This window comes from Channa argus, chromosome 18 (genome assembly GCF_033026475.1).
Source record: "Channa argus isolate prfri chromosome 18, Channa argus male v1.0, whole genome shotgun sequence".
Lineage (NCBI taxonomy): Eukaryota > Metazoa > Chordata > Actinopteri > Anabantiformes > Channidae > Channa > Channa argus.
The window spans coordinates 853,098-875,762 of NC_090214.1; the positions used below are offsets into that span (position 1 = coordinate 853,098).

The window sequence follows — 22,665 nt, forward strand, 5'->3', positions numbered from 1 at the left end:
GTAGAGTTTTGGAGGAAATGTACTTGTTTTCTTTGCAGCACTGCAGAATCACCGTCTCTGCTTTGACCACTGGGGGGCAGTGTGAGCAGGGACGGAGGAACGTGCTGCAGAGCGCTTACATAACCGCAGAGTAGCTACTAATAAACAATCCTAATAATCAGTAAATATTGTTATTATTATTAAACATTTCAGCTCCAGATTGAGTTCGTCTCTGGAGAAAATGCTGGGTGCGTCTGTCAGAGGGATGCGGGGATGAAGTCGGGGGTCAAAGATGCCATGTGCCTTTACATAACAGCAGCTGGCTCCGGAAACCGCTGGACACAGCATCAGCACTGACGGGGGGTAACAAGCCGGGGAGGGGTGAACCATATTAGTGCGGGTCGCTGCTGCAGAAAGTGTTTGTTTATTAGCTCTACCTGTCCCTGTCCGGTAGGCGGTGATAACAGGGGGAGGGCACGGGGGGCGGAGCCGCTCAGACATGAGTAAGTGACGTTAGCTCCGAGGTCGCCTAGCAGTGAAATAAACATGGCGACAGAATGGAGCGGGCAGCAGGGTTATATTCTCACTGTCATCATCTGCCTGTGGAGCGCCGTCGGTGGACGGACAGAGACGGCGGCGGCGGCCCGGGGCGGTGCTGCGGGGTCCGGTGTCGGTGGCAGCAGGGGCAGCGGCGGTCAGAGCCAGGTGCTCGGCATGCGGCTGGAGAGGAGCGACAAGCCGGCCAGCACCAATGACGACGGTGTCATCCAGCTGACCGAGGAGAGCACCGTGCAGCTCCGGTTTTACGGGGTGCAGCTCCACTCGGGCGCCTGGACGCAGATCCGCTTCACGGAGCTCACGGGCGTAGGCGGCGGCGCGCATGAGGAGGACGGTGCAGAGGAGGAGGCGGTGGCTGCGGCCAGGGGCGGCAGCGGCGCGACAAACGCGCCGGACGGGACATGTGCTGATTTCACGAAGGACATCAGCGTCGGGACCTTCATGAACGTCAGCAGTCGCGGCACGTCGGGGCTGCTCACCGTGCACATCAAACCGCTCCGCAAGAGCGAGCCGCACAAGGAGTATGCCCTGTGCACCCTGAGCGCGGACGGGAGCAGGTGGCTGCTGCTGGAGGACAGCGACGGCAGGGTGCTGGTGGTGGAGGAGAAGAAGTCCCTGTTGCCCGTGTGGCTGCAGGCCATCCTCATCTCCTGCCTGCTGGTGCTCTCGGGGATGTTCAGTGGCTTGAACCTGGGCCTGATGGCGCTGGACCCCATGGAGCTGCGCATTGTCCAGAGCTGTGGCACCGACAAAGAGAAGAAGTACGCAAGGAAAATCGAGCCCATCCGCAGGAAAGGGAACTATCTCCTCTGCTCTCTGCTTCTGGGCAACGTCCTGGTTAACACCACCCTCACCATCCTCCTGGACGACCTCATCGGGTCAGGGTTAGGCGCAGTGGTGGCCTCCACCATTGGCATCGTCATCTTTGGTGAGATAGTCCCCCAGGCACTGTGCTCCCGCCACGGGCTGGCTGTAGGAGCCAGCACCATCCTCGTGACCAAGTTCTTCATGTTACTCACCTTCCCGCTGTCCTTCCCCGTCAGCAAGCTGCTGGACATCCTGCTGGGCCAGGAGATGGGCACCGTGTACAACAGGGAGAAGCTGGTGGAGATGCTGAAAGTGACGGAGCCCTACAACGACCTGGTCAAAGAGGAGCTGAACATGATTCAGGGTGCTTTGGAGCTCAGGACCAAAACTGTTGAGGATGTGATGACGCCCTTGGCGAACTGCTTCATGATCCAGAATGACGCCGTCCTGGATTTCAACACCATGTCAGAGATCATGGAGAGCGGGTACACTCGCATTCCCGTGTATGACGAGGAGAGGTCCAACATCGTGGACATCCTGTACGTGAAGGACCTGGCGTTCGTGGACCCAGACGACTGCACCAACCTGAAGACCATCACAAAGTTCTACAACCACCCAGTGCACTTTGTCTTTCACGACACAAAGCTGGATGCCATGTTGGAGGAGTTCAAAAAAGGTGTGTGTGTGTTCATCTCATTACAACTTCTCAGCTGCTGGTTCCTCTGACAGAAACCTGCAGCTGCCCCATCCTGTCCCCGTCCTGAGGGACACACCTGCGTGCATTTATCTGCATATAACAAAACAAATGTGCTGGTTTCAACCTCAACTCACCTGATGTGAGACACACCGAGTCCTGGAGAAAAGTGAGAAACAGTCATTGGTCAGGATGTGTTTTTCCCGCTTCTTCCTTTAGAGATGATAATAAAAGTGTTTGCAGAAAAGACCAACCATTTTTGAAACTCTCCAAAACCCTTAAAATAGGTTTAAAGGGCTGAAACCCAAGTTATGTTTAAAGCACAACTGTCAAATTTCCAATGGTTCTGTGCTCTGAAATATGAGACTTTGATGCTTTTCTTTGTCTCACATGACATTAAACAGAATATTTTCAGGTTTCGAAGTGTTGGCTGGATATAAAAAGACATTCGTCGATGTCCCCTCGTCCTCCTCACTGTCTTCTGATGTTTAAAAAAATCGGTTTAGGGAATGAAGACGGGAGATGACATTGGCGTGATTTTATTTCATTCCGTGTATTTGTTTAAGGGCCAAACACAATAATTAACATTTATTTTTAGGGGCGGCTATAGCTCAGTTGGTAAAGGCAGTTGCCTTATAGTTGTAGTTGTGGCTATATGTCGAAGTGTCCCTGGGCAAGACCCTGAACCCCTAACAGCCCATTCCCCCTCCCCAGCGATGCAGTGCCGGTCCAAGCCCGGTAGAAATTGGGGAGGGTTGCGTCAGGAAGGGCATCCGGTGTAAAAACTGTGCCAAATCAACATGCGGACAATGATCCGCTGTGGCGACCCCGAACTCACGGGATAAGCCGAAAGGAGAGTAGTAGTAGTAGATTTTTAACTGCAGCAGATTTTAGAAAGAAGCATCAAGCCAACATATTTCAGAAGCTTTACCAGGTAAACGTTTGATAAATGATGATTCACCAGGTGGTTGCAGAATGATTTCCTGACAATCCACTGGTCTTTAAAGAAGCAGTGTCAAGTGGCAGAGCATCAGGAAACGGCAAACTAAAGGAGCAATAATGCAACAGGAACATCCACGTTTCAGTAAAGTAGCCATGAAATACATCTGTCACACCAACAAACCTCCTGTGCTACCTAGAAACCTGCTTATCCAATTCTCTCCTCTTCAGCTTCACATCATTCTTCATCATCTGGTTTTGATCCTGTGGCTCAATGTTTATAAAATCACAGCAAGGCTCCTTAAAAAAATTCTTTTTAATCTTTTTTTTAATCAAACCCAAAACGAGTGTGTCATGATTTTGTGTGGTAAGAATTTAGTGGGTCGGCTTTACCGTCTGCACGCTGACATTGTTGTGAGCCAGAGAAATTGCAAACACCGGTCTCTTCACAGACCACACAGTGTTGTTTCAGAGAAACTTTAAATTTGGTTTTGATGTTAGTTTGGCTTTAAACTTATCTACGATTTATGGACCAGTTGTACACTGTATTAAATGCCCGTCTTTACATGTCTGTAGATATAAGAAAATATCTTGTTAACACAAGATAAAGACAATTTAGAAAATCCCTTCTGACACTGGAACCACAAAGTTTTTTCCTTTTTACCTAAAAATGACGTAAGCGTGAATCAGATGGGGATTACGGTCACTGGGTTGTTCCAGGTGGATATGACCAACAATTAACAGTTTTAATGTCAGAACCCTGAAGAGTGTGGACATGGACCGTAGGCTTCACGCTTGACTTTCAAACGTCCTTGAGAATAGCGTGCACGTTGTTTGCACGTAAGAGCACGAAGAGCCGGAAAAAGCATAAAAAATCCAAATACCCCAAAAATATGTATGAATCCACCAACGTCACGTCCTGGACCCACTAGAGCAGGGCTGCCCGCACTTTTTTGGCTTGTGAGCTACTTATAAAATAGTCAAAATGATCTACCTACTATAAAAATACAAAACATATATTTACCATATGTTACATGAACCCATATTACCGTACTCTGATGACTTGCACTGAGTAGAATCAGACAGGGATTCATGGTCGGGAGCTTATCTCGCTAGCTGGCTTGAGTTTAACAGCACTCGGTGCTGCTCTACGCATGTGCTTCTGCAGTGACCCATGTGTCAGATGTCAGACTCGCTGCCCTGTACGTCAATCAAGTGACAAATTTCATAGTGAGGACAGATGATGGGCTCACGTCTACTTTGTTAATTCCATGCGATCTACCCACACTAGCTTTGCGATCGACAGATTGGGCCCCTCTGCTCTACACTGTTCTTTTAATCACTGCCTGCAGCAGTGTCTCATAAAGTTTTTATTTTCATCAACACTGCAGCAGGGACTTCACTGATGATCAGCTTCAGCTTCAGAGCAGAAACTAATCGGTGTACTCGGCGGCCGTGTCATGTTAATGGGATGAAAATCTGTGCATTCAGGTGCACTGGATTAGTGCCGGAAATCCGAGCACTGATAGCAGCACTGCACCTACAAAGCACCAGCAACAAATTAAAGCTAATTATCATGATGATGATGCTGTTTTTCTGAGATGCTGAGAGTCAGCATCGCATGTGGTGGAGGGGTTTGTGTGCTGTGTTAACACCTAGCAGCGTCCTCCAAAGACCTGATCTAGTCAATCAGGACACAGAGGGTGGGTGTCAGACCTGGGTGTAATCAGATTGGCAGACAGGCAAGATCCCTGGTTACGTAGGCTGGTTCTAAGGATGTGTTAGTTTGGGGTCCTTAAAGTCTTTCCTGTGATCACACAGGTTGGTGTCTCCTAAATGCCAGCCGTGACCTTTGACCTTTTGGTATAAGAGCAGTGCGTCAAATGGCACACAAATCGTCAGCGTATGAGAATCCAGCCCTTGTTCATGCTGCAAATAGCACCGTCTCACATTGACGGTGCCGTCTTTGCATTTTAGTCCACACACACACACACACACACCGGTGAAAAGACCTAAAATAGACCCTGCTGCTGCTGTGGGAAGCTCAGTGCCTGTGACAGGTTTCTGTCCTGTCAGCTTCACTCCTCTTCACCACATAGTGTTTGTTTACGCATTAGCTTCATCGTTTTAAATGAAAGTGGTCACATCGTATCAGGGTGTTTGTGTTGCCGACCCGTGCGAGTCCACATGCAGCCTGAGCGTCAGTAAAACAGTCCGATGGGTTTTTAATGAGTGGTGGATTAATCTGGTGTTTTTCCTTTTTTTTATTTCAACCCCATTACTCTCCCTCAGCCTTTCTTGATCTGTGTTTGGCAGTTCCTCTGCAAAGCTCTTAGTCCACTCTGAGCTATATTAAGGTGTGTGTCAGTCTGGTTAAAGCTGAGGACAGATCGAACGCTCCCCTGCAAATCAGGATGTCTTCATCAGTTTGAAGGCCAGATGCTGAAGTTTAGGAAGCAGCAGTGAATCTCTGCATCGTGTTTAATGCCGCCCTACTTTTCTGGTAGTCTACTTCTTCAGATCCTTGTTTGTGTGTGTGTGTGTGTGTGTGTGTGTGTTGGGGGGGAGGGGTACAATCACACACTGAGCAGCACATCTACTGTACGGCTGCTTGTAACCTTCAGCTGATCTCTCTCCTCTCCAGGTAAATCCCATTTGGCCATTGTCCAGAAAGTGAACAACGAGGGGGAGGGAGACCCGTTCTACCAGGTGCTGGGATTGGTCACCTTAGAGGACGTCATCGAGGAGATAATCAAATCGGAGATCCTGGATGAGTCTGACCTTTACAGTGAGTCAGCGTTTGTCAGGTGCCGGTGGGCTTCCTGTTCTCAGTATATTTTCCCAGCTCTGTCAGTTCAGGAAATCCAGCAGCTTTATTTTCATGATGTGAAATTTCAGAATAAGTGCAGAAAGTTTTTAGTTGATCACATTGTCAAAGGGTCAGCATTCACTTTGTTACTGTTCGGAGGCAGGACTATTGAAGGAGAAGCTGAATTTCCTTTTGCTTACGTGTAGTGTCGTTCTGCAGCCTGGATGATCTTGTTGGTCTGTGCCGTAGACCTCCTGTGCTGTCCCAAAACCACTAAAGACACATCAGCCAGATAGACCTTTGTTCCAAAACACTTGGTCAAGTGTTGCGTACTTCAGGCCGCTGCACACAGGCATTTCACAGCATGTGAGGGACAAGTTATAGAAAGTAAACTGCTCTACCAGGAGTGAGCGCTGTGTTTCCAGTGTTTTTAATCATTTTTGGACAACAAGAGATGTCTACGCCACAGACAGACCCGATAATCCAGTTTGCAGACTGAGAAACAGGACTAGAGACACTTCACTGTTCACATTTGTCAGCCTCCTCTCACAACCGTTGGTGGGTCTTTTCAGCTTAGCTTACAAATGTGTGTAGGATTACAGTCCAGACTTGGTGCTGCCCACCCTGAAACTACTCATTTAGCCTTCAGCCATTTTGTTACCAATTTGCACGGACACTTTGTATATTTGTCCTGCTGAAAGACACGTTTGCGTCCAAGTTTTAGCTTCCTGGCTGATGTCTGCAGATGATGATTCAAAATATTCACGTGATTCTTCTTCATCATCAGATCATCAATGGTATGAAGTCCACCCCTGGGCCTTAGCACTGGGGTGGTGTCCTTTGGGTTTTGTGTCTTGTCCTTCTTCCTCCTTACACATTGTTGCCAGACGCTTCGACTTTCGTCTGACAAGAGAATATTACAGAGAACATACATTTAATTCATTAACAGATGGTTTCATGCTTTGACGTGTCCACATGAAACCGTGCAACGAACCACTGACCCTGGTTTTTGTGGAAGACTGCTCTACAAAGCTGAGCCACAGCTGCTTTCATAAAAATATGGGGTGGACAAAGATGGTGGACTGCCAGAAGTAGTTGATTTAAGCTGGAAGTTGTTCAATTGAGAAGATGGAATGAGTGTCATTGGTCCAGGCAGCAGTCATCTCCATCTCCACTGTGCCAAACTCTGGACATGGTTACTTCCTGGAGTCACCTTGAATTTGCCAAGCAGCCAGTGGACAATGTGCTGCATGCTGTCCTCTCTGCCATTGTTGTCTTTGGTGACATTATTCTTTTTCTATTTCTTGCAGCTGACAACAGAAACAGAAAAAAGGTGGACCCCAACAAGAGCAAGCGGGATTTTTCCGCCTTCAAGCAGGACAGCGACAGTAAAGTTAAGATCTCTCCTCAGCTCATGCTGGCAGCTCATCGTTTCCTGGCCACAGGTGAGAAACGAGGAGGTTGAGGAGGTTAATCTGACAGCCAGGCGGCACAGATTTGTTTCAAAGTCATGGTCTGTGGTGGATTAGGGATCACGTTGACCTTGGTGTGAATCCTCGGCAGTCTGATGATCTCTTTATGCCGGATTCCCTTTTGTTTGTTTAATTGGGAAACAAATACAATATATGTATAAAACGATAAATTCAAATTTATTGTTACTGTACAGAAAATACGAAATATTAACTACTCACCAATAAGTCACTTATTTGTTTACATGTTGTTGTAAAATTACAACATGTAACAGAACCAATAAATTCTGTGCCTGTAGGTTATTTGTTATTACAATTTGTGTTACTTTCAATATTGTTCCACAGTCAGATGTTAAAGAAATTGATAAAACCCAAAACAAACTAAAATATCTAAAGCTGAAAGCACTAAGGCCACAATTATACAAATGAATGTCATTTCAAACATTACACACAGACAGGCTCATGATGACAAACCACACAAACATGAGCACACGAGGCAGTCGAGATTATATTATAACGTGATTCTTGCTGTGATTTCCTACATTGCGTGTGCAGAGGTGAGTCTGTTCAGCCCGTTCCAGATCACAGAGAAAGTCCTGCTGAGGATCCTCAAACACCCAGACGTCATCCAGGAGCTCAAGTTCAACGAAAACGACAAACGCTCGCTGCAGCACTTCCTGTACCAGAGGGGAAAACCTGTCGACCACTTTGTGCTCATCCTGCAGGTAAACACACACACTCACACACACACACACACACACTGTGATGGGGATTGTGGCTCTTTTTCCCATTTAGTTTGATATGTTTGATTTAGAGATGTTCTCTCCATGAATGTTTAAAATGGTGAAAAGTACCATGTCTTCAAATCAAATGACCTCCTCAACCTTAAACAGTTAAATAATAAATGTACTATTACATAATGCAAAGATAGAAAATCTTCACAGGAAATATTTGTCCTTGGTTCTTGAAGAAATATGGAAATTATTGCAGAAATAGCTTTGTAAATTACATAATGAATTAGTGCACTGTTTCAGGTCCACTTCAACTATTTCAAATATCATAGTATTATAAATCAAGACACTTTTGGCAGAAAATCTGAAAGCTTTAATGTCTTTGACGTCACTGGGGAATAACTGAAACGTAGCAGATGAGAACAATATAAACCTGCTCGTCCAGGCTTTCGGACTCGCTCTGATGATCGAGTGTGGATCAGACAGGCTCCTCAATCTGCTCCCCCGTCACTCGTAGATCCACTTACGTCAGATGAAGACAAGCCGAGGGGTGAGAGGGGATTGAAGGGTTAAGGAGGAAGAAAAGGACGGGAGCCGAGCGTATGGAGTGTGAAATCAACAGCAGGGAGCTGAGATACGGTGTCTGTCAGGACGTCCCTCCTCTGCACCAGGAAGACAGTAACTGGACAGAAAGGCTTGTGGCTGACGAGAGCTGCAAAAATCAGCTTTTCTTTAGGAAGTAAATGTGGAGCTGTAGTGGCTGCTGCCTGCTGCTGTCCACCTCCTTTCACAGCTTCTGTTTCTATGATGGTTTTAGAGACACACTTAACACTTAACACACAGGAATCCACGTTTCTTCTTTAGTCTAAAGAGCTTTTCAGTATTAAAATGAGGAGTCTGTAATGGTTAAGTCCCTGTTTAGTGCGTGACGATAACTATCCATGATATTAGACACACTCGAGGTTTGGACATAAAATACAATGAGCCTGTTGGGATTTGGACAGAAATATTCAGCCTGATCCATGCTCTGTCCTGAGACAGAGCATGGATCGATAGGAGGATCGATACTGGTGCAGATCCATGCACATTATGAAGCATCATCTAGCAGCATCTTCTGGGTTTGCCTCTGAAAACCTTCATTTGACCTCGTAGGAGACTACGTAGCCTTTCAGGACGCCCACAAACCAGAGGGTCAAGGCTAAATGGTCTGGAGGAGTTGTGTGTGAGGGGGTGAGGAGGGACCAGAATGTCCTCACAAACTAAAATCAGCCTTCTGTCTGTGTATTTGGGGGGTGTCTGAGCGTTTGAGACAAAGAGATACTGAACTCTGCAGCAGTGCTCCTGTGGCAGAATGTAATATTTATAGGACGTTGGAGTGTTTCTGTTACCAGATGAGTCCTGGTGTGTGCGCAGCAGAATCTCCTGACTGACCCACACGACGACGTCTTATTAAACAAAATGTGTGTGTGTGTGTGTTTCAGGGGCGAGTGGAGGTGGAAGCTGGAAATGAAAACATGAAGTTTGAAACTGGCCCGTTCTCTTACTACGGCGTCATGGCTCTAAGTTCACCGCAACTGGGTGAGACGACACATGCTGCACATGCACAGACACAGGAAACATGCAGTGCTGCACTGTCCTGTATATCGATGTTATTCTGAAAGATCCCATGAGGACACGAATGAGCTGACAGGTTATTGTTGATACCTGCTGCATGGTGAGGAGTGATCGCTGTGTTGCTCCTCTGACTTCTGTGGGAGACTTTGTGCCACGTTTGTCAGGCAGCATCTGCACAGGAAGAACTCTAGAGGTAGAGACGTCCTGATGCTGATACCAGCATCAGGACGATTCTGTCTTTGTGTACTTGTACTCTTAAATCCTCTCCAATACTGCAGGTGGAAAAAGTAAAGCTGAACACAGACTCTGTCATACTAATGTTTCTCAACAGTATTTTAAATACATTTAATATGTGAGACTGACATTGGCAACAACAAGGGTTATAAACAGCAACTAGAACGTTACCTGAAGTTCTTTTTGTTTTCCAAAGTTTTTTGACCTTCATGTTCCTGCGGAGACTCTACAGTCCATGTTGTCCACGCTGCTCCATCCAGGATTGGATGTTCATTTATGAGTCACTGCTCTCCACCATATTTGTTTTGGCAGAATAGCACAAAAGAATTTCCATTCTTGTGGAATTTCCTTGACTGCGGTGGATTGATAAGGACTTTACTGTATATAGTAGAAGCAAAACACTTCACTACTTGTAGCAGTACTGTGCATCAATGTCTTCATTTTAACAACCAACTCTAATGTTGCAGTGATATGTCCCTTATTCCATTTTTCTAATTTCTCACCTTTATCTTAAACATTAGAGCTCCTTGTCTTTGACTTTTTTGAACAGTGTAGGCTGTCTCACAGCAGCAGGATTGAGACATTTAAAGAGAGGGACTGTGGACACATGTGGAACAGCAGCTGTACATTTGTGAATTGTTTGAATATTCAGTATCTGAGGGGACATTTATGAACCTGGATCCTTCTGCACAGCTTGTAAATGGTGCTGGGTTCAGGAGGAGTCCAACATTGTCCATTATGTCCCTACATTTTGTTTTCTGAAGAGCTCATATTTTTCTGTCTGAGGATGAGAAGTATTTCCCCTCAGCTTCATTAAAAGCATCGCTTCAGTAAATTGGCAGATAGTTAAATCCAATAAAATACACAGCTGTGTCTGAGTCCAACTGGACTTTTCTTAGGGAAGAAGAGAACCACAGTGACACCTACAGGCACTTTTCCTGTCGTGTAAACTGTATCAAAACAAGAGAGGTGTGTTTGTGTGAGCAGAACCTCTTTTCTGTGATGGTGGCAGCAGTTTGCTCAGTGAGCTGTGCTGCTCCTTTACAGTCTGCTGATGCTCTGTGTCAGGGAGTTGGTAATAAAGGGGTTTTTTTTCCTCCGAGCTCCCTCTGATGCCGGAGACCAAAGAGACTAAAGAAGAGACAGACCTGTTAGAACTCGCTCACAGACTTATTTGTGTGTTTTTTATTACAGTTCATACATTTAGCAGTGAGGAATGTTTCTGTTTATCTTATAAATCAGCTTTTTATGCCTCATTTACTAAACGTGAATCTGGTTCCAACTCTTTAATTTCTGGAAATGTTTCCTTCAGCTCAGTGTTTAACCTGCTGTTACACATGAGACAAACCTTCACACTGAGAAGAACACAGGATGCAAACATGTCGTAACATGTGATTAAATACAAATGAAATTAGTAAATGTGGCCATATGGACAATTGCACACATGCAGCAGATGTGTCCAGTTACATAATAATGGGCAGTTTTCCATGTCCCTGATTATGAAAGCATGCGGCTAATGATGCACACTGATGGTGGGTTGGAGGTGAAGGTTGTGTGTGTGTGTGTGTGTCTGTTGGGGGGGGGGGGGGGGGGGGGGGTGATACTTGAGAGGCACAGTGCAGCCTGGGGTGTCAGTGCTCCTGCAGCATTAATGGACAGCATCCTGACAAACTGTATTTGTTGACTCTGGGGCGCCTCCTGCTGTTTAAGGGTCGTAACTGCTGTGAAAATGTCGTTGCTCATTTTCTCTGTCTCTTCTCTGTCTGCACACTATGCAGCTCAGTGTGTGTGTGTGTGTGCAGCATGTAAATGCAGCTTATACTGTATGTATATGTCAGATGTTTCTGTCAAACATTTGACCATTTCTCATCCAAACAGCCAATGTGTGATAGGAATTTTACTAAACAACAAAATGATAAACATGTTACAGCATCTGCTTGTTGTACTGTAAGTTTTAAGAATTGCACAGTACAACACAATTGGTTGTCACTCCTTTTACTGCTAGAAAGAAAAAGGAAGGAAAAGAGATAAATATAATAATAATTATTATTGTAAACGTCATAAAAGGAGTAAAATAAATGTTAAAATACAAAAACTTTTTAGAAATTTTGGGACACTGTAAAATGTAAAAAAAATACAGTGAAGTCATCTAAAAAAAACCTGGTTTTGATTCAAATAATAAAAAAGACACATCAAATGTTAAAAGTAAGACATTTAGTTCTATTTTCAAAAAATAGATGCGTTTCATTATTAGAAGCTCGAAACTTCCTGCTTGATATAGGATTTGACATAACATGTCCGATGGTCTCTGTCCTTTAGGATCCTTTGCAAAAAGAATTTCATTAAAAGTTCACCTCCATTATAAATGAGCTCAGGCTCAGAGAAGGTGACACTGTTTCTGGATCTTGTTTATATGTGGTTGTTTCTTTGCATGGTACAGTTTTTACAGCCTTTGCAGTGATTTCAGCTACAGAACCAGGTCTGTTTTAATGCGGTGCTGCCTGAGGACATTCAGTATTGGTTGTCAACCTTGTCCCCTGTTAGAGACATTTCTGTGGATGTTTATTAGGAACTGTAAATGACAAAGTGAAATGTTATCCTGGAGGTGTTGAACACATATTTTGTCAGAGTGACTCACTGACTCCGTTACTCTTCTTACACCCAGTCATGAAACTGACCTGTTGCTAATTAACCCCCTTGGCTGCAAGATGATCCACCAGCTGTGTTTTTTTTTTTAGGTTTACTCAAGGTTTTGATACTTTAGTGGCCCCTGTCCAAACTTTTTTAGACTTTGTTGCTGGCATCACTTTTGAAATGAACAAATATTTCTTAAAAAAACAATCACAGTTCTTGCTGTCAAAGTTCTTTGAAAAATCAGCTAATTAAGAAAATATATTTTCAGAAAAATACCTTTGTAGTAAATTAAAATGCTTATTTCATGATTTTATTTGTAACACCTTTTCACACATTATGATATTCAAACGTTTTTACCACCTCTGAGCTTGTTGTATTAAACTCGTTACAATAGTAACAGGCTTGGTGTCATTGTAACAGCTTGAACCAGAACCAGAGCCACCATCTGATCTTGGCCCACGTTCAGGGCGGTTTTGTTACAGATCACTTCACAAAGTGCAGACGTAGAATTTCAGTGAGTTCTTCACACAGCAGACGATGCACTGAAAGACAATCTGTTGCTGTTGCAGCCACATTCTTGCACCAGGCTCATGAACAAACAGAGAAAGTGACTTAAAGCCGGAGAAAACCAGGCAGCGATGCAGTGCTGCTCCAACTGGGGGCGTCGTTTCGCTTCAAATGCTAAATCAACTAAAGCAGCTCATGTCTCTCTCTCTCTAACAGCCGTCACCCCTCCTCTCTCCCCATCAGTGGCGTCCCCCCCTCCACGACGCCTCTCTCTAAAGAGGTTTTCTCTGTTCTCTCGTTTCCCAGGTAAACTCTCTCATGGGCCACCGGGGGCAGGGTCTTCCTTAAACCGATCTCCCCATTTTCTTTTTGTCATCATCCCCTCAGCTCTGATCCAGCAAGTACTAGTAGTAGTAGTACATACAGTACAGACAGTGGACAGGAAAGACAAAACTTTCAAAAGTTTAAATTGATTTCCGTTTTTTTGCAGTTTTAAATCATCGTTTACTTCATTCATACAAGGATGGTGTTGTTAGAAATTTGAGATATTTGCATATTTATACAACCAAGATGATACTTAATGTTTGACCCAGACTCCGTCCAATCAGTCCTTCCATGAGTCCAAAAGGACATTTGTGTTGCGTGTAATGAACTGATTAAAGTGATGTCACTGTGCACACGCAGTATATATGGACCACACTGTGTAAGCTAAGGTGTGATTAGCGAAGTAAAAAGTTGATGACATCAGTGGCTGGGAGGAGGAATAGCAGGAGACTTGTAGGACTTGTCCATCGTGTAAAGCAGACTTTAGCTCCGGCTCAGATGGCTGGGACAGTCTTGCTGGATGGGGGTCTTTTGTGCGGCATCCTCGGTTTTCTAACCCTGTCACCACCTCCTCCACCTGTAACCAAGGTCTTTCATCGCTCCTGCAAGGAGCTGGACACTGAACGTAGCCCTTTGGTTAAAGGAACAGTTTGACATTTTGAGAAATGAACTGGTTTCTGAGAGTTGGATGCAAAGATTCGTGCCACTTTTTGATCAGTCCGTTAAATCTGAAGCCAACAGCATTAAACACGGCGCAACTTAGGGAAAACTGAGATGTTTCCTAAAATGTCGACCTATTCCTTTGAGCACAAGTGTTTCGATCTCCTCTCTGCTGACGTTTTCTGATTCTCTCTCCTTTAACACAACCCTCCTTCACACCGGATTGAACGGATGCTTTCCCTTTATGACATCACTAAAACCAGCCAATGAGCCCGGCTCCTCCTCAGAGCACAAACCGTCCTGTCACAGCCAGAAAATGCTCAAACGATGCAGCTCGTCTCATCGCACAGCATGTTTGTGGCCTCATCTCTACATTATCACTCAGACACAATGACAACGTGTTTTGTGCATTTGTGCATTTTCCCCATTTTCAGACACAATCAGTGTCTTTTCATCTCACTTTTTATTGTTTCTGTGTGTGTGTGTGTGTGTGTGAGACTGAGCTTGATTTTTTTCACATAGCTTATGCATCTACACCCTCTTGCTCACCCTCTTCTCTGTCGCTCCCAGAGTTTCGTTCTCCGTTACACGGGGGCAACCTCAACCGCTCGGCGTCTCTAAGCTGCACCGAACGCCCCCCAGAGAGCGGATCCGTCGGTGGGAGCAACACTCAGATCCCCGGAACCCCCTTCCAGTACAAACCCGACTTCTGCGTACGAGCTCTCACAGACCTGCAGTTTGTCAAGGTTACTCATCCCACTGTGCATCAGCTGTTAGAGTTTTGCTAGTTGTGGCCACAAACAGTACAACCTGGATTAATTTTGAAGGACTTACACTCACTGGACAAATTCCAGTGCAGCAGCTCTACTATGGATTCAACTTTTAAAAGGTTAAAATTTTTACATGCATCATATTATGAGGTGGTTCTAAAACTTTGGCTTTCATTTAAAATGAATGAGGGGCCAATACATTACAAACACCTTAATATAATGCACCTCCGACTCCACTAACCACCGTCAGCTCGATAATGACAATTTCAAGTGAGAGACTGATGAATTAGAACCTTGTAAAAATAGATAGTAGATTGTACTGCTGTACCTAATAAAGTGGCCAGTGACTGTGCAGTTCAATGGTTCTGACCGTGTTTCTGTTTCACAATAAACATAATGTTGTGATAATGTAGAAAAATCTGTGAAGTTGTGAAGTGATATGTTTTGGCGGAAATACACCAGTAAAGTACAAGTACTTTGTCACATGTCACCACTGCTTCTCTCCTCCTCAGATCACTCGTGCCCACTACCAGAACGCTCTCCTGGCTTCTAGGCTGGACAGCTCACCTCAGTCTCCAGACGGCAGTAACACTCACCTGGACACATCTGCCTCTTTACTCCCCGTGACGCCCCCAGGGTCGCGCACCCCCCTGCAACTGGCCACACCTCCAGCAAAACGCCAGCCGTCCAACGCTCAGCTGACGCCACCGAGCAGCTGCTCCGCTCTACCCCGAAGCACCTCCTCCAACCGCAGGCCGAGCCAGTCCCTGCCCCAAGCCACACCACCTCCCAGCAACCACGCCCCCATCTCCCAAACCCCTCCATCCTCTTTGGGTACAGCACCATGCACATTGAACCCCCACCTGAGTCTGTCCTCCAAGTCCCAACAGTCCCTATCGGCTGCTGGCCCCGAGAACGGGCCGGAAGAAACCGCCACACTGCTCGGTGAGCAGCAGAACTGTTTGGGCCCCCGTCGGCTTAGCCACAGCCAGGCACACCCCCACCCGCATGTTCACACCATCAGTCATGCACACACTGAAAGCACCATCTGAAGTCTCCGAACTGAACTCTTCTGTCGATGTCCGAGAGATGTCGAGGACCTTTATACCCACACGCACATCGTCTTTTATCCCAACCCCCACTGCATGTTCCCCTCCCAACACTAAAAAACAGCCATTGTTGAAAGTACAAAAAGGGCAGATGGACAAGGAGCAGAAATAGAAACAGGGTCATGAGGAATATGGATCAGTTCACACAAACGGCAAAAAGACAGATTTTATCACTGACTTGCAGAAAGTTATGGTATAATTTGACCAAGCTATGAGATGCTTTCAGGTTTAAGGTGAGCTCTCAAAAGCTGCACAAACAAAAGAAAACAGAGTAAAGTCGGTTCATTGGTGTCCACTTTACCTGGGACATTGATTTAGAAAAGGCATTTTGCTTTTAAACTGAAATTTAGACATAAAAGGTCGAATTTTCTTAAGGGGATATATTTAAAATTTCCCCTTACAACTACTGATTATTTGATTTGTGTTGCATCTCTATTTGTCTATATCAGTGGCACGTTTGCACTTTAGGCACTTTTTACCTAATTTGTGTGAACTGACCCTGTAAGTGGGGACTTTCCCTGCTGTGCAGTTTACTGTCTTTATGTAGTTTGCCTCTTTCACAGAATGAAACTCCCAAAAAGCTACGAAGTCACGTTTTTACTGGCAGGGTAAGATTTTTGCTAGGTCTTGTTATAGATCGGCTGTTTGTCTGAGACCCCCAGCTGTCAGTGAGTCGATGCACTTACCAGCAAATGGACCAGACCCTCTGCACTGAGGGGCTTTCGTAGCCCAGAGGGAATTTAAACAACTAAACCAGTGATTTTTGCTTGTTTTTACCCATTTTATACGTATTATGACCTGACTAGTCTGCAAACCGTACTGCAGCATTTTAGGTTTTTAGGATCTACTTTAAATATTAAGGCACGTGTTTCTTTCCATTCATTTCTGCAGACTTGACTAAACTCAAGCTTTATCCCTCTCTCTCTCATTTAAACAAACCAAAAACGAAATGAATGAACCACTGGATTTTTGGTTTGCACGAACCTCTGCAGCCATGCGAGTTGCTTTTACTCGTAAACTTTTCAAATGTCACTACAGTAAATGCAACGTGAGCACTGTCTTTCATTTGTTAACACCTACAAAGACGTGCGCAAAATTACACACCAATTAATTGTGGAGTACAACTAGAAAACTGCTACATACATGGAATAACAACAATAATAACTATTTTTGATTTAACTTTTTAAATGGAAAAAATTCATTAACACAATGTACTAATGGAGTTTTTAATTTTATTTGATATTACTGAAGCACAATTTAAAGGCCACTGATAATTAAATTATACTTATCTGTAATATATATTTATTCCATCAGCATATTTCAGACAAGAGTCTACTAACTAATATGATCTGTGGAAATAAGTGGAAAGTTGGGGAAACTGTGTCACGCAGTGGGAAATATAATTAGTATAAATTAAATGAACAACAGATAAAAGGCTAAAACTTGCAAAACCACTGAGTATTGATAGTGATGTGAATATTTTTTGTTTGTCTGTTTTCTTTGGTTCTTGAAAATCCTGCATTGTCAGATGAAGGACGAGCTGCAGAAATCAGACCACACAAACTGCACAGACAGCGTTTAATGTTTCCTCACTGTGAAAAGGTCTCTGGTCTGACGCCGTCGCCCGATCAAAGCTTCACACCCGGGATCTTATGATGTTCCAGCACTAAAGTGAAATGATGGACTGAGGTCTTAACTGATGTCAAAACTCTCGGTTGAAAATGACACGTTTTCAGTAAGTTCACCATCTGCAGAGCAAATCTAATGAGGGCAACTTTATTACTGACAGCTTAAAACAATAAGTGTGTCGGTCTGAGGCAGAGCTGCAGCCAGGATACTAGAAATACCGATGTTATTCATCTATTTCTGATTTGTTTGTTTCATAGTTACCAGTCCAGATGTTTTTCTCCTTTTTATGGCAGAGCTGTTGTTTTTAAGGAAGAGGGGGGGAATTTGAAACCGATTGAATTTCCTTTCTAACAGATCTGTTAACGCCATTTTCATTCACATTTGACTGTCCCAAGAATCAAAGGGAAAGTCAAATGTTTGTTCATTCACAAATATATTTTTTATTCATTTTGTCATTGTTAAGTTTTGTCAAAGAAAATTGTGGGTTTTTTCCTATTTTTCATGAAAGGGACCAATAATCTTTTCCATGTCTGTTTTATCTCATCCCATACAAATAGGTTGTGACATGTGAAGACAGCAAGAACCTGCACATTTGTTTGCTGTACGACACTGATACAATTCGGTTTACTTTTATTTTATACTTAGTGTTTTATAAGTTATTGTGGCATCATTGCAGCAAAGATTGAAATATTTCATGCTGTGCATCAATTCTTGTTTGTACCTTACAGGACTGAATTGTACGAAGAAAGCGGTTTGAACGTTCTCATCTCTCGTAAAGGAAAAACTGCTCCCACACTGTTAAGCTTTTCCTTTAGCCTAAAGTATTGTTCAGTACCTGTAAGCCAACAGCCAGCGCTCCGTTAAGAATTGACACTTGAAAATGAAGAATATTCACAGCACAGTAACTTGAGATTTTAACGGACTACAAACGTTTCATTGCATGTTCAACACCAGTGATGTTCTCCTGAAGCTAAACATAAAGATTCTGCAACAGGTCATTTCCTCACTATGTACGTAAGGTATTTATTTGTATGAACTTCCAAACCAGGGATTAATTTGTATGTATTGCACTTGACACATTGTGAAGTACTTGTTATTGTGTATATAAATGATAATGTACCGGTTGAACCCACGTTCAGAGCGGAGAAGTAGCTGGAGGACATTTGGTTGGGTTCCAGCAGATTAAAGCACTCACTCCTCAACCCTGACGAGCGGAGCTGCTATCATGTAATATACCTGTTTTTACCTGCACTGACTCTGAAGCTCAATTACTTGGCTGAAGATATAAGGAAATAATAATAATATGATGATGTTTGTTTGCAAAAGATGCAGATGAGAAACTGTTGAATAAGCTAGCACTGACGTAAAAACACTTTAAACTTGTGGGTTGTGTAGCATAAGGCTAATAATCCAAAGCATTTCTCTTGATTTCTGCAGGCTGGATATCAACTGGGCTAATTGGGGCCCTGCAGCTCATTTTTACTCAAGGGCCCCATGATGCGCAGGTCCAGCCATGGAGAGGTGAACACCGTAGATTTTATTGAGCGTGAGCTTTGCAGTTCACCAGTTTGAAAAGGAAAACCTGCTAAATCCATGTACCCAGTGGACTTAGTCTTACCCTCTTTTTGAACAAAATGTATATCTGCCTGCTGGTTCATATTGGTCTCTTGTAGCAATTGGTATTATACTGGTTTCCAGTGAAGCCACTGGTTGGCTGTGTGACTGCCAGTTTGTGTACTGGGACATGTGAAAAAGTGTTCTACTTAGTAAAGTTGTATTTATTGTACACATTGTACTTGTTGGTGTTGTATTTGTTTTTGATGAAGACTTGCACCTGAAGGTGTGGTTCTGTGAAACGGGCTTCCAGCTGCGAGATGCAGCTTTTACTGGGTCACTTTATCTGCAAACACTGTGTTCAGCTCCCTGACTGCTGTTTGTGTTACTGTGTAAATACTCTGCTGAGAGAGATGTTAGAGACTATTTATAAAGAGAGATGTTCAGATGCTCTTTTACTAGGAAGCCAATGTAAAGCAATAAACATTGCACAGAGTTGACCTCAATAATTTACTCCATCCTTCCCATTTCCTGTCTGTTACCTGCTGCCTTACAAAGTCTCTCCTCCAACGCTTCCCTCTCACCTTTCAACACCTTTTCCTCCTTCTCAAACCAGCCCTGACTGCTCTCCCGCCGCTCAGAAGTATTGAAATTCCTCTGCTTTAACTGCCGGTCCGGTCTGCTAAGCCGTCGTTATTGCTCAGATGTTTTGCGGCCCTCCAGCAGTGAGAAATAATTTCTGCTGCAGGGTTGATGGAGCTGGAGACTTCTCCACACAGTGCTTCATTCACAAGCCTGTGGAGCATTGCAGAAAGAAGCCGAGGAGAGTGAAGAATCGTGCCCCTAAGACATGTGTCTGCACCTATGTCTCTTTGAGATATCATTAGATTTGAATTGTTTGCATAAGAAACGGGGGCTTCTTAAGTCCTGAGAGTTGTGATGATCCAAGGACCTGAAATACAAAACTAATAAATTAGAACAGTTCTTTGGGCCTGGAAGCATTAAGTCCCCGGAGTGAAAGTGTTCTGCCTCTTCGTGTCTCCAGGGTTTGCACAGTGGAGGCAGAATTCCTGTTTGGCACATTTTTAATTTCAGACGCTGCTCTAACATGTTTGGCTTTGGTTTTGTTGCAGCGCTGGAACAGAGATGGAGGAGCAAACAGGGACTGTGTAACTTACAGCAATGTGTACATACTGTTTTATAACTACTGTAAGACAAAATCTATGAGGTTAATAAACCTGAGATATATTTCTCTATTGAACATCTGCCTCTGTTTGATTTTCACGCAGTTTCTTGTCAAATTCACTCATTTCACATTAAACAAACTGTTCCCAAGATGTGTGTGTACGTGGCTCCTCAGATTCTGCCATCAAAAGGAAGTTGGTTGCTCTGTGCTTCATAGGCTCAAGCGTGTTAAGTACTTCTGATTATATACACTCATAATAGTAATATTACTACACACAACAGGGAAGAGAGATGGAAAATACAGAGACAAATTAAAAACTATTGCTCTAAAGATTCAACTCATTTTAAAGAAACAAATTCTGTCTGTTGCTCAGTGGGTAGAGCGTCAGACTGGGATGCAGAAGGCTGCAGGATCAAATCCAAGCCCACCCACCAGGTGTGTCCCAGAGTGAGACACTCGGTGTGTTTATATGGACGCAAGTAACCATGTTAAAGGGGACTTTCTAGGGAAAGCTGATTTCTGAAATCGGGGTAGGGAATTTTTTTGCAGTGTAATTCTGTAACCAAGTTTCTAATCGTCTTTCTCCAACAAAGGCTGCAGACAGGAACGAGCAGCTGAGTGGAAGAATGAATGCAAGTAGAGATTAGACACTAACGGGGCGGAAAAAAACAAAGCCTCTGAAGTCAGACACAAAACGTAACTGACACAAAGTGACACATAGACGTCTAAATAAATCAGTTCCCCCTGCGGAGTTTTTTATTCCGACAGTTCCTGCTGTGGATCAGCTGCATGTGACAAATCTGTGAGCCAGGCTTCCAGAATAAGTCCAAAGTGGAGGAGAAATTAAATTGGAAATTTCCCCACTGTGGGCTGAATACAGATCCGGGTTACTCTGCTGCTGCACGTATAGGGGCCACAAACTGGGGTCAAGTGTCTTGTGTCTCTGCTGCTGAACTGTGCTGCAAGCACAGCTAAACAAAGGGGGAGTTCTGCACTGAAAAGACTTCAGATCACTACCTCCTCACTGCGCCTCAGCCGTCTGTCTTTGAATGCACCGTTTGAGTTAGTGAAACCACTTTATGAGCTATTTCAGTCACACTTCCCTCATGTCTTTGTGGAGCTACTGTCCATCTCTCATCACAGGACATTGTTAGCATGTTTTAGTGTTTCTTTGCTGAAAACTGCTATGCTGATGTATTCATTTTGATTTAAATTATGCATTTTTGCACAATTCTTACACTGAAGTTCCACTACTGCTCTGCCAGAGTGGAGGATGCTGTGACTGAACACACCAATACTGTTGAATGAGCAGGAACACTGTTTTCATACAGAGCTGGGAAAACCGAACCACTGAACTGGACCACGCTGACGAATGACTTGTTATTGTGGAATTTAACAAAGATGGGCGTGAGCTGCTGCTTGTTTTCTTACTTTCTATTGGCTGCGAACGCACACACACACACACACACACACACACACACACACACACACACACACACACACACACACACACACACACACACACGTTGAATGTGGTTGGCTGCTTGAGATGAGGGGCGGAGCAAGAAAAAAGAAAACACTCGGAATCAGAAACCAAAATGGAGGACAGTCCCAGATCGTCGCTGCTGTGTGTCGAGCCAACATGGTTGCCCCGCAGCTCAGTTGCAGTGCTCGCTTTTGATTGGCCGTCTCATGTGGCTTTCACGTAATGCAAAATTTACGAAATGTGAAAACCTACAAAAACACAACTACTTCGTTCAGCCGAGGTGAAAAGAAATATAAGTACATGTACTCAAGAGCCGTGTACTTAAGTCTTAAGGTCTCAGCTGTTTTCAATTTATGTTGTATTTTCTCCACAACAATTGAAATAGAAACTTTTAACACCAATTCGTGTTTGTGATGGCTTTAGTTACCTCACTGGTTCTTAAAATGTCATCAGCTTATAAAAGCTGATGTTGTATTCTACAGGACGCAGTTGTCAGAACATTAAATGGTTAAAATCTGCAGACAGCTTCTCTTGCTGATTCAAACCACACTGTTTTGACAGGTGGTTAATCTGTCAAAATCTGTGGTTAAAATTAATTAATAAAAACATCTTTTTTGTGGATTATGTCTATCATAATATCTCTCTCTGAATTGTAGAGGAGTAAAAAAAACATAAAATCTAAGTACCCCTGGCCTGGAGCCTAATTGAGTGAGGTAACTGAGCAAATATTCTTAGTTTTTTTCAGTGTCAAAACCTTTATTTTGAAATCGTCTCTTTGACCGTGTTGCTTTAAAAAACTTTTTAAAGTTTGCAAACATGTGATACATTAGCAGAACAATAGAACAAAACAAAAATGTTTACAGCCTTCGTATCGGAGGATATCTGCTTTACGAGGCGAAGTGAATGCAGCAACCATCCTGGTGGGCGGGGCCGCCGCGGGCCTAGAAGTCACATGATCCGAGCAGAGCCAGG

At 44.0% G+C, this 22,665-nt stretch overlaps 1 protein-coding gene across 4 annotated transcripts; it reads left to right on the forward strand.

Annotated features, from left to right (window-relative positions):
- The first annotated feature begins 57 nt into the window (after nucleotides 1-57).
- On the forward strand, nucleotides 58-20,282 carry LOC137104272 (metal transporter CNNM4). 4 transcript variants are annotated; one of them, XM_067485231.1, is made up of 8 exons: nucleotides 58-2,020; nucleotides 5,622-5,765; nucleotides 7,097-7,231; nucleotides 7,811-7,980; nucleotides 9,468-9,564; nucleotides 13,192-13,281; nucleotides 14,530-14,705; nucleotides 15,242-20,282. In XM_067485231.1, the coding sequence occupies exons 1-8, from the start codon at nucleotides 526-528 to the stop codon at nucleotides 15,779-15,781; spliced, it is 2,847 nt and encodes a 948-aa protein (XP_067341332.1). In that variant the 5' UTR covers nucleotides 58-525; the 3' UTR covers nucleotides 15,782-20,282. The 4 variants fall into 4 exon arrangements, with proteins under 4 accessions (XP_067341332.1, XP_067341333.1, XP_067341335.1 ...); XM_067485232.1 differs by lacking the exon at nucleotides 13,192-13,281; XM_067485234.1 differs by lacking the exons at nucleotides 13,192-13,281; nucleotides 14,530-14,705 and having other exon boundaries at nucleotides 15,242-15,427.
- The last annotated feature ends 2,383 nt before the right edge of the window (nucleotides 20,283-22,665 follow it).